General features: G+C 42.5%; 1 protein-coding gene across 1 annotated transcript in view; it reads left to right on the top strand.

Moving 5' to 3' along the window:
• The window catches only part of TDRD7 (tudor domain containing 7), a 105,133-nt gene extending 94,894 nt beyond the window's left edge, over window positions 1–10,239 (top strand). Inside the window, exons 16-17 of the mRNA XM_073664565.1 lie at window positions 1,127–1,287; window positions 9,727–10,239. Of these exons, the coding sequence (XP_073520666.1) occupies window positions 1,127–1,287; window positions 9,727–9,947 (382 nt within the window). The 3' untranslated portion in view covers window positions 9,948–10,239. The remainder of the gene's footprint in view (window positions 1–1,126; window positions 1,288–9,726) is intronic.
• Window positions 10,240–12,351: the final 2,112 nt, after the last annotated feature.

Below are 12,351 nucleotides of genomic sequence, written 5' to 3'. Positions count from 1 at the left end.
TCTGCTCTATGATGCTACCTGACAGGAACTGGCAGAGAGCAGTATGGGGGTACAAATCAGCAGCGTGGAAGAAGAACCCCTGCCAGCGGCATCAGTCAAGTGTATTCACTTACAATTAGCAAGTGCCAACAAGCGGCTAAAGCACCACCAATTGTGAAAACTCTTAATTTTCCATTATGTATTTTGCTTGTGGGACATCCCCTTTAAGTAATGCAGGTTCTCCTCATGTTAGTGCAGCCTTCCCCACAGACTGCACAGCATTTCCATTCTGATGGAGGAGCATGTGAGGGGCATTTTGAACAGGAGCGCTGTATAGTGTGTGAGGAAGGCTGCAGACCATGCAGGAGGAGAACCTGTAATATGTTGTTGTTAAAATATAGTGGACAACCCCTTTATCTCACAACATGGTTGGGGCAGCATGAACCTTGTAATACTTGGCCATGTATTCAGATATAGAACAGATATCCATGATCAGCTGGCTAAAAGCACATCACGTTGTTCTGTATACATGAAGTTTTATCATCGGCATATTTAGGCTATGTTCACACACGTTTGGTTTTTCATCGTATTTTGCTACAGATTTTTATGAAAATTTTCAGCTGTGTTTTGCAGTACTAGCAAAGTCTGAGAAACCAGAATTCTCTGTTCACATGTTTTTTTTGCTGCGTATTTTGTGCCTTGGTTGGCTTTTTGGAAAATAGATCATGTCACTTCTTTCAGTGTTTTTTCACCCATAGGAAGTAATGGGTGGTGAAAAAAACACTGCAAAAATGCACCAAAATTTGCATCAGCATTTTTGATGGCAAGATGGAATGTTTTTTTTTTTTTTTTTTTCACAGAACTTTATGTACATGCGTAAATAGAGACAGTAGGATAGTGAAAAAAATGCAGCAAAACCTGTGTGTTTGACACAGCTGATTTCCTGCCAGGGGTCAGTTTTGCTGCAGATTTGTTTGTGTTTTTTAAAAAAAAAAAAAAAAAAAAAAAAAAAAAAAACAGCATGTGTGAACATAGCCTTACAGTGGTTATTGGGAGTCCAGAGTATAAAAACACATTTTATTTTGGGTGTAGAAGGAAGATCTTTTATGTCCATTAAAAAAAAATAAAAAATAACATTTATTTATAGGTGGTACAGAGTTCTTCTGAGAGGAATCCTTACAAATGGTCTTGTATCTGTGTATGAGCTTGACTACGGCCGGCATGAGCTTGTGAATTCCAGACAAGTCCAGCCTCTGATGGACAAATTCAGACGGTTACCATTTCAGGCTGTGACAAGTCAGCTAGCAGGTAAGTTGGTTGCTTTATATAATCTTTAATTTAACTTAGAAATCGGGATCAGAAGCTCTGCATTATTGTTGGTGTCTGTGCAGAATGTGTAGCTGCCACTGCTGTCCATGCAGACTCTGCTTAAACTGTTTTTTTTTCTTAAAGGGTGTGTTCATGCTTGGGACAAGTGTCTGAATTTACTCTATGCAGACTGCTGAATTGTGACCGTGTGCAGAGCGTATGCATTCGCTTTTCCCTGGTATTGCTGCTACTTGCAGGCGGTCACGTGCCAACTTTGTATACTTGCACTCACATGCCGACTAAATGTGAGATGATCTGGTATCTAGGTGGAAAATCCACAGAGTTTCCCTCTACAGGATCATCTGATCGCAATCGCGCCCCCCCTTTAAAGATCTCTCAATCTGATCTGTTCCCATGAATTTCAGTAGAGTATTGTTGCCCCCGTGTATCTCATTTGTCTGGCCAGTGGGGTGTCTCTAATGCTCTATAGTCTTGCTCATCATTATAGGCACCCATGAAGTTTAAGTATGTACATGTGGAATATCTCCTGGGGAAAAAAATGAATCGCGTGAAACAGTTTTTTTTGTATAGAGCACTCGTGTTAAATACAAAAGGGCAAATGATAATCAATAATTTAAAACAAAACAATGGAAGGAAAAAATAGAAAAACCTAAAGCTTGCTGTGTCACTGGTATTGGCACCCTTTACATTAATTTAATATGGAAACACCTTTTTACTTGCCTGTGGTAAATCACAAAAGAGATTCACCTGTGATTTTCGGTGCCCATGTGACATGAATTAGCCAATGAATGATTCCTTCAGTGTTCTAAAAAGCCACATGGTAGGCCCTGTTCCTTTGGTAAAGGAACGGTCTGAGGACATCAGAACTGATATTGTAACACAAGACTTTCCAAAGGGTATAAGGCCATCTCCAAAGACCTTGGTATCCCTGTTTCAACAGTGTTCAATGTTAAGAAGTTTGCCAAGCATGGAACCGTCAAGAACCTCCCTGGACATGGAGGGGGCGGATGGGGGATTGCTAAGAGATGTCTTTGAAGATTGGTGCGAATGGTGGAAAAAAACCCCACTTCAAACATCCAAAGACCTGAAGGCCAATCCAGAACAGTCTGGGGGTCATCGTTTCAACAAGCACCATACATCGCACACTAAACCAAGCAGAGCTTTATGGGCGAAGGCCAAGGAAGAAACCATTGAAGAAAAGACACAAAAAGGAACGACTAATCTTTACCAAATCTTTGGAGTGAGCTGAAATCTGCCTTTAGGAAAAAGAACCCTGCAAATATTCAACAGCTTGAACAAACTGCAAAGGAAGAGTGGGAGAAAATTCCAGCTAAGAAGTGCAAGACACGTTATAGATGGCTAAAAGAAACATTTGGAGGCTGTCTGCAATGATTTGCAATCAAGTATTAATTAGGGGTTCCTCTGCTCTTGGATCGGTGCCCCTGCGACGTTATCGCGGGGACTCTATCACTGCCATGGTGACCCGATGTCGTCATGACAACGTCCAGGTCACCAGGCTCTAGCAAAGTACAGGGTGGGCCATTTATATGGATACACCTAAATTAAGTGGGAATGGTTGGTGATATCAACTTCCTGTTTGTGGCACATTAGTATATGTACTCCATATACCACACCATACCATCAAGATACGAGATGTGCAGCATCTGAAACAATGGATACTGGAAGCTTGTGCTAGCATTTCTTCTGTGGTGTTGCTCTCAGTGTGTCAAGAGTGGGAGAAGAGGGTTGCATTGACAATCCCAACACAATGGGCAGCACTTTGAACACATTTTATAAGTGGTCATAAACTTGTAAAAAACTCATGAAAGAATAAAGTTACGTTAGAACCAAGCACACCATTGATTTTCTTATGAAATTCTCAATAAGTTTGTGTCACATGACCCTCTTCCCATTGAAAAAAAAATAAAGTTGGATCCAAAATGGCCAACTTCAAAATGGCCGCCATGGTCACCACCCATCTGGAAAAGTTTTCCCTCTCCTATATACTAATGTGCCACAAACAGGAAGTTGATATCACCAACCATTTGCATTTAATTTAGGTGTATCCATATAAATGGCCCATCCTGTAGTTAGATCATGCGCAGTGCATGGTCCAACTAACTTGCATCTGCAGGGCTGACATTTATAAGGCATAGCAATGATCCTGTATTGCTATGCCTTATAACACCCGTCTGCAGAAAGTGAGTCCCATAATGGGACAAAGTAAAAAAATTTAAAAAAGAAAAGTGAAAACGAGTTGTAAAAAATATATTTTTTAAATATTGTACACAAATATTATGAAAAATAAAGGTACACACACTTGGTATCGCCGCGTCAAACGACCCGACCTGTAGAAGTGCCCCACTATTTAACCTCTTTAGTGAACACCGTAAAAAAAAAGGCAAAACATTCTTTATCATACCGTCGAACAAAAAGTGGAATAAAACGCCATAGACGAATGTAAATAAAAATGGTATCTCTGAAAATGTCATCTTGTCCCACAAAAAACAAGCCACCATACAGCTCCATCAGCCAAAAAATAAAGTTATAGCTCTCAGAATAAAGCGATGCAAAAATAATTTTTTTTTCTACAAAAGTTTGTGTAAAAGCACCAAAACATAAAAAAAAAACTATAAATGGGGTATCACTGTAATCGTACTGACCCAAAGAATAAAGCTGCCTTATCAATTTTAGCATACGCAGAACGGCATAAAATTAAAACAATTCTTGAATTGCTGGTTTTTGTTCATTCTGTCTCCCCAAAGAGAGTAGAAAGCGATCAAAAAATGTCATGTGCTCGAAAATGGTACCAATAAAAACGTTGTTAAACGTCAAACTCGTCCCGAAAAAAAAAAAAACACCCTGTAGTGACTGTTGGCCGAAATATGGAAAATTTATAGCTCTCAAAATATGGGGATGCAAGAACTATTTTTGCAAAAAGTCTGTGTGTGACAGCAGCAAAATAAAGTCTGGTATCACTGTAATCGCCCCAACCTGAAGAATAGTCGCCATATCACTTGTACCACATGAGGAACAACGTAAAAAATAAAACTGATTCTTCACTTTGTGTTGATTGTTTATTCTGCCTCCCAAAGATCGCAGTAAGGCGCTGCTCAAATTTAGCCTGCACTAAGTTCTTACACAGAGGTTTCGTGTAAATCTCTGACATACGTGATTCAGACGGACCCCCCAGCAGATTCCCTAGGCACTGTGGACACCATCTGACCTGTGATCCGGAGGTGTCGGTTTGGTTTGTTTTCTTTTATTTTTTTTTTTTATTAGGCGTGCATAAAAGTGCCATCGGCCACAGTTTTGTGCACCTCAGAAAAAAAGGACCCCGCTGAACAGAGGTCAGACAGCCCAGAGTAACTCTGCTGCCTCATTATAGTGAATGGATCCCTCTGGGTTTTCATCTGCATTACGTCACTCAGATTTAAATGGAGACCCCGATATCCGCACTCGGCGTACAGTCATTTCCAAAAGTTTTGAGAATGACACCAAAATTATATTTTCACATGATCTGCTCGCCTCTGGTTTTTATTAGTGTTATTCTGATGTTTATATCACATACAGAAATACAATTGCAATCATATTATGAGTACCAATAGGTTATATTGACAGTTAGAATGAGTTAATGCAGCAAGTCAATATTTTCAGTGTTGCCCCTTCTTCAAGACCTCTGTAATTCTCCCTGGCATGCTCTCAATCAACTTTTGGACCAAATCCTGACTGATAGCAGTCCATTCTTGCATAATCAATGCTTGCATTTTGCCAGAATTTGTTGGTCCACCCGTCTCTTGATTGACCACAAGTTCTCAATGGGATTAAGATCTGGGGAGTTTCCAGGCCATGGACCCAAAATCTCTATGTTTTGTTCCATGAGCCATTTAGTTATCACCTTTGCTTTATGGCAAGGTGCTCCATCATGCTGGAAAAGGCATTGTTGGGCGCCAAACTGCTCTTGGACGGTTGGGAGAAGTTGCTCTTGGAGGACATTCTGGTACCATTCTTTATTCATGGCTGTGTTTTTAGGCAAGACTGTGAGTGAGGCGATTCCCTTGGCTGAGAAGCAACCCCACACATGAATGGTTTCAGGATGCTTTACAGTTGGCATGAGACAAGACTGGTGGTAGCGCTCACCTCTTCTTCTCCGAATAAGCTGTTTTCCAGATGTCCCAAACAATCGAAAAGGGGATCCATCAGAGAAAATGACTTTGCCCCAGTCCTCAGCAGTCCACTCCCTGTACCTTTTGCAGAATATCAGTCGGTCCCTGATGTTTTTTCTGGAGAGAAGTGGCTTCTTTGCTGCCCTCCTTGAAACCAGCCCTTGCTAAAAGAGTCTCCGCCTCACAGTGCGTGCAGAAGCACTCACACCAGCCTGCTGCCATTCCTGAGCAAGCTCGGCACTGCTGGTAGTCCGATTCCGCAGCTGAAACAGTTTTAAGATACGGTCCTGGCGCTTGCTGGTCTTTCTTGGGCGCCCTGGAGCCTTTTTGACAACAATGGAAGCTCTCTCCTTGAAGTTCTTGATGATGCGATAGATTGTTGACTGAGGTGCAATCTTTGTAGCTGCGATACTCTTCCCTGTTAGGCCATTTTTGTGCAGTGCAATGATGGCTGCACTTGTTTCTTTAGAGATAACCATAGTTAACTGAAGAGAAACAATGATACCAAGAACCAGCCTCCTTTTAAAGTGTCCAGTGATGTCATTCTTACTTAATCATGACTGATCGCCAGCCCTGTCCTCCTCAACACCCACACCTGTGTTAATGGATCAATCACTAAAACGATGTTAGCTGCTCCTTTTAAGGCAGGACTGCAATGATGTCGAAATGTGTTTTGGGGGTTAAAGTTCATTTTCTGGGCAAATATTGACTTTGCAAGTACAGTAATTGCTGTTAAGCTGATCACTCTTTGACATTCAGGAGTATATGCAAATTGCCATTACAAAAAATGAAGCAGTAAACTTTGGAAAAATTACTATTTGTCTCATTCTCAATACTTTTGGCCATGACTGTAGAGCACAGGATAAATGGGAACATTTTACATAGCATTTTGAATCACAATAAAATCTTTGACTAAATCCACACAAAAAAGCATGTCCCCACTCGGATCTGTCATCTGTTAACGGAAATATAAAAGCTTCCATGTTACTGGTAGCACAAAGGCTGTGGAAAAGCAAAATGGTCCTTGCTCCCCAAAAGAAATTCAGCAAATTCTGTGCTCCCAAATCCAAATCCAAATGCCCCCTCCCTTCTGAGCCCTACAGTGTGCCTAAACCGCAGTTAGCTTCCACATGTTTGGCATTTCTGCAGCGATCAGAGCCCGCTTAATTTACGGGTGCATGAGCTGTGCACAATGTACTGGTTACTACAACGGCAGTTTGCAATTTTCACTCGGCAACATCCACTGCTGCTTGTTTCTGGAAAACCCCCATGTAGTTAACCCCTTTACAGCCCATGACGCATTAATACGCGTCTGTGCCCTGGGCTTTAAGAGCCTGACCCGTATTAATACGTCATCGCGATCGCGCGTGCACACTGGCTGTGCGGGCGCGATCGCCGCCCGATGTCAGCTGATAGTACCGGGTATCAGCTGTGACAATGTGCAGGGAGCGGTCCGGCACCGCTCCCGGCACATTAACCCCAGCAATGCTGCGATTGAAGTCGATCGCAGCATTGCGGTGGCAAGGGGAGGTGATCGCAATACTCGCCTCCTCTTCCGGCCTCCAGTGCTGTCTGCCGCGGCTTCCCAGGTGTTGCCATGACGAACCGATGTAGTCATGACAACATCCGGGTCACCAGGCAGCAGGAACACTGATTGGTCATGCGCAGTGCACGACCAAACAATCTTCTCACTGTGCAGCTCTGACTGCCTGCATGGCACAGGGATGGTGCTCCATCCCTATGCTATGCAGGCGATCAGAATAAAAAAAGTGAAAGTCCCATAGTGGGACAAAGTAAAAACTGTCAAAGTGGGAAAAAAAAAAAAAAAAAAATTCCTGAATTGTTGGTTTTTGTTTATTCTGCCTCCCAAAAATCGGAATAGAAAGCGATCAAAAAATGTCACGTGCCTGAAAATGGCACCAATAAAAACGTCAACTCATCCCGCAAAAAAACAAGCCTGTCTGCCAAAATGACTGTCTGCCAAAATATGGAAAAATTATAGCTCTCAAAATATGGCGATGCAAAAACTAGATTTTACAAAAAATGCGTCTTTTAGTGTGTGACAGCTGTCAATCATAAAAACCCCATATGATTCTGGTATCTCTGTAATCGCACCGACCGGAAGAATAAAGTAATCTAATCACTTATACCGCACGAGGAACGGCGTAAAAAATAAACTCTCGGGTTAGGGTTGTGCTGGGGTTAGGGTTGTGCTGGGGTTAGGGTTGTGCTGGGATTGGGGTTGTGCTGGGGTTGGGATTTTTTTCAAAAGTAAGAAAAAAAGATAACGATATGGCGACTAGTGTTGAGCGCAAGTGCTCGCTACATGAGTTTGCATCGGGTGCTCTGGTATGCATTGAGTATCGTGGGTATTTGAGTGACATGCTCGAGTCTCCGCCCCATATGCTTCGCGGCCAAAAAAAACTTTGCGGGGATTGCCTGCCATGTACGAGCGATCCCCGCATGTTCTTTTTTTGGGTGTCTAATAACTGTGAAACATGCGGGGCAGGGACTCGAGCATGTCACTCGTGCACATGCAGTACATGGTGCATACCTGAGTACCCAATGTAAACTCAAGTAGCGAGCACTTGCGCTCAAGACTAATGACAACTTATTCAATATGATGACCTAATGTTATCAAATTCTGTGTCGTACCTCTGGGTTCAAAATGTTCACTATACCCCTTGATAAAATCCTTGAGGGGTCTAGTTTCCAAAATGGGGTCACTTGTGGGGGAGCTCCACTGTTTAGGCACACAGGGGCTCTCCAAACGCGACATGGTGTCCGCTAACAAATTGAATGTTAAATCGGCTCAAATTGTTAGCGGACACCATGTTGCGTTTGGAGAGCCCCTGTGTGCCTAAACATTGGAGCTCCCCCACAAGTGACCCCATTTGGGAAACTAGACCCCCCAAGGCACCTATCTAGATGCATAGTGAGCAATTGGAACCTCCAGGTGCTTCACACAGGGGCTCTCCAAACGCAACATGGTGTCCGCTAACAATTTGAGCCGATTTTACATTCAATTTGTTAGCGGACACAAAATGTGACATGGTGTCCGCTAATTATTCCAGTAAATTTTTTCATTCAAAAAGTCAAATGGCACTCCTTTCCTTTCAAGCCCTGCAGTGCGCCCAAACAGTGGTTTTCCCCCACATATGGGGTATCTGCATGCTCAGGAGAAATTGCACAACAAATTTAGGTGTCCATTTTTCCTCTTACCCTTGCAAAAAAAAAAAAAAAAATGGGTCCAAAGTAACATTTTTATGAAATAAAGTTAAATGTTCATTTGTTTTCTTCTACATTCCAAAAATTCCTGTGAAGCACCTGAAGGGTTAGTTAAACCTCTTGAATGTGGTTTTGAGCACCTTGAGGGGTGCTAATGTCATAAAGGCCCCTCAAAGTCTCTTCAAATGTAATGTCCCTATAAAAAAAAAAAAAAAAAAAAATGGTTTTGTAAATTTGGTTGTAAAAATGAGAAATCGCTGGTCAACTTTTAACCCTCATAACTTCCTAACAAAAAATGGTTGTTTCTAAAATTGTGCTGATGTAAAGTAGACGTGGGAAATGTTAACTATTGTCATATCTGACTTAAAGGCATAAAAATACAAAGTTTGAAATTAGCAAAATTTTTGCCAAATTTCAGTTTTTTTTTTTTCTCAAACGCAAGCAAGTCTTATCGAAGAAATGTTACCACTATCATGAAGTACAATATGTCACAAAAAAAACAATCTCTGAATCAGTGGGATCCGTTGACGCGTTCCAGAGTTATTACCTCATAAAATAACCCACCATGCACTGGGATTCTCAAAAGGAGCGTCATCAAAAAGGAAGTGGGGGGGATAGAAAAAAATGTTTAATTGAAAGTATATTAGAAAATAGTTTAGATCATGGCATTAAATAGATAGGGATTTAGGATGAAAATTCCTTTGGACTTCGGACCACCACTTTAAGACTTTTTTGAAACTTTGGACTGGGAGGGTTTCATACTAATCTCTAGATCTCGTTCAATTTTCTAAAATGGAAAACTGTTGCAAAATTAAGACCGTTCCCTAATTTAATCGTCATGAAGATGAACTGTGTGTGGCATCCTGATCTCTTTACAAAAATTGATATTGAAGTGTAAAAACCCCCTTAAAAGAAATATTACTGCCAGTAGTAGACCAGTATGGAAAGAATTGCTAAAAATAAAGGTCTAAGTGTGCATATTCTACCCCCATTTTTCATATATATTATTGAATTTTCTCACTAGGTGTCAAGTGTGAGCAGTGGTCTGAGGAAGCGGCAAATGTGTTTAGAAACCATGTGGAAAAGAAGCCTCTTGTAGCACTTATACAAGAGATTCATGAAAGCACCAACTCATGGGATCGGAAGGTAGTGGCCTATATTGTGGACACCAGTTTACCAGACACCGATATCTGGATTCATGACCTCATGTCAGAATACCTTGTCCAGCTTTCCAACTCTGACTAATGTCATTTCTCTATAGCCCACCACACAGCTTTAAGAAGCAATAATTGTTATGCCTATAGAAATCTTTTTAAGACTTTAACTTGTTCACTACTGTTCTGATTTGATGAATGTTCCAGAGTTTGAATAACTTAATTTTTTTTTGGTTTCTGTGAAAGATATTTAACAGTCGTTTTGTTTACAGGAGTTGATTTTTCTGAATTTGCACATTGTTAAATAATATAGCTATAAAAAGTTGGAGTATAATGCAGATTATAACTTTTATTTAACAATAAAAACAAAGTTCTTTAGTATATATGTTCTGGCTGCTCATGAAGGGGGTTAAGGCACTACATTTCTCATAAAAGCTCCATGAATTTACGTGTAGTCAGCTTTATAGAAGTATCATGAGTACATTGGACTCCTGTCTGCTAGTAGACTCCTTGCTGCCTGCACACTGCAAATTTAAGATGTAAGTTGTACAAGACGACTTTCTGAAATACACAAGTGCCAGACCACCAGTAACATGACCCCTCTACAGCAGGGGGGGGCAATTAACTTTCCCTAGGGGCCACATGAGATTGTGACTGACTGTTGTGGAGGGACAAATCGGTAGGCTGAAATTTAATTCTGCTCAATATTAGTATTTAACATATTAATTATAATTCATATTAATACTACTTGTATTACTTCTGCAGAATTACCGTATTTTTCGGACTATGACACTTTTTTTTCCTCCAAATTTTTGAAGGAAAAGAAAGTCTGAATGAACTATATTATACTGTGGATGGTGGGGGGAGTGACAGCGGTGGAGGAGTGAGGCACAGGAGACTGGAGTCGCCTGCTAAAGAAAATGAATATTCACTGCTCCCCACGTGTGGAGTACTGAATATTCTTTCTCCTTAATAGTGGGTGCAGTGTGTCAGCCCAGCCGCCGGCTCCTGCAGCGGTTCGGCAGTCAAGTGTGCTCGCTATTAGTGTTGAGCGAGCATGCTCGACACTGCTCGGTACTCGCCCGAGCATCTCCCTACTCGGGATGTTCGGCGAGCACCAAGCATTTTCGGGTTACTCGGGCGGGAGCTCGGGTCTCCGCCCTGCACGTTTGGCGCTCTTTACAGAGTCAGTGAACATGCAGGGATTGCCAGCCAGTCACTGTAATGCCACAGCCATGTTGGTTGTGGGCATTACAGTGATTGGCAGGCCGCACAGCGTCTCCTCGAGTATTTAAAACCGGGCACCGCCATCTTGAACACAGTCGCTCCGGATCAGACTGTGTAGGGAGAGTGCTGCTGAGCTAGGGAGAGATTTTATACTTCGAAATAGGTAGTGTAGGGTCTCTAAAGTCATGTGTGCTGCTTTTCACATTGCTAGACTTTTTTCCCTAAGTCAGACTGTACAAATACCCGTCGTATAAACCTTTCGGTATCCCCCCCCCCCCCCCCCCCCCCCCAAAAAAAAATAAATTGTTTGTCGGTGAGTGTTCAGACACAAATATATCTGTTTAAAAGAGTCTGGTGTAGGCCAGAGAACTAGAACTGTGTTTTTCCTCTTCCACGGTTCAAATCTCCTTTAGATTACCCTTTTGCCATTGATAGTGCGAGTGTAAGCTATTTTACTTCATTTACAGTGGGCAAGGGACGTGGAACTGGACGTTCTGGTGATGGTGCGTGCAGAGGACGGGGCCGTGGCCAAGGTGAAAATGTGCTACAACCAACAGCCACATCTTCTCGCTCCCACTTCTTGACCGAATTACTAGGGAAGCACAGAACACCACCACTATTGCGAACTGATCAGTGTGAACAGGTTATTAATTGGATAGCAGATAATACTTCCAGTCACCTGGGCACCACCACCTCTGGTCTATCTTCCACACGGTCAAGTCTTAGTAGCCGTGAGTCTCGACCTCATACTCCTCCTCACCCTGATGCTCCTTCCTCCCACCATGCCGAGTGTCATCAGACAGCAACTGATCCCACACTTGCACACTCTGAAGAGCTGTTCACTGGTCCATTTCCATACTTGGGCCCCTCGCCTGCTCCATTTGAAGTGGTGGAAGAGGAGATCCCATGTAGCGATGCCCAAATATTTGAACAGCCACGGCCACAGGAAGGCGACGCTGGCAATTTGTCACAAGAGGTGGACGATGACGAGACACAATTGCCAGGAAGTGAGGAGGAGAACCGTGGTGCGGAAGTGGAGGAGGAGGTGGTGGATGATCTAGTAACTGACCCAACGTGGCAGGAGGACACGCAGAGCGAGGCCAGCAGCACACAGGGGATGGGAGGCAGAGTACCCCAACAGGCAGGAAGAAGCAGTGTGGTAGCCACGCACAGAAGGCGGGCAACAGTTCCCCGTAACACCAACACGATGGACTTTGCGTTGCCAGTACAACCGGTAGGTCTTCCAGAGTCTGGAATTTTTTTAAACA

The sequence above is a fragment of the Phyllobates terribilis genome, unplaced genomic scaffold (assembly GCF_046119375.1).
Source record: "Phyllobates terribilis strain yellow unplaced genomic scaffold, ASM4611937v1 Scaffold_1__5_contigs__length_1240528914, whole genome shotgun sequence".
Classification (NCBI taxonomy): Eukaryota; Metazoa; Chordata; class Amphibia; order Anura; family Dendrobatidae; genus Phyllobates; species Phyllobates terribilis.
This window is presented reverse-complemented; position numbering and strand designations above follow the sequence as displayed.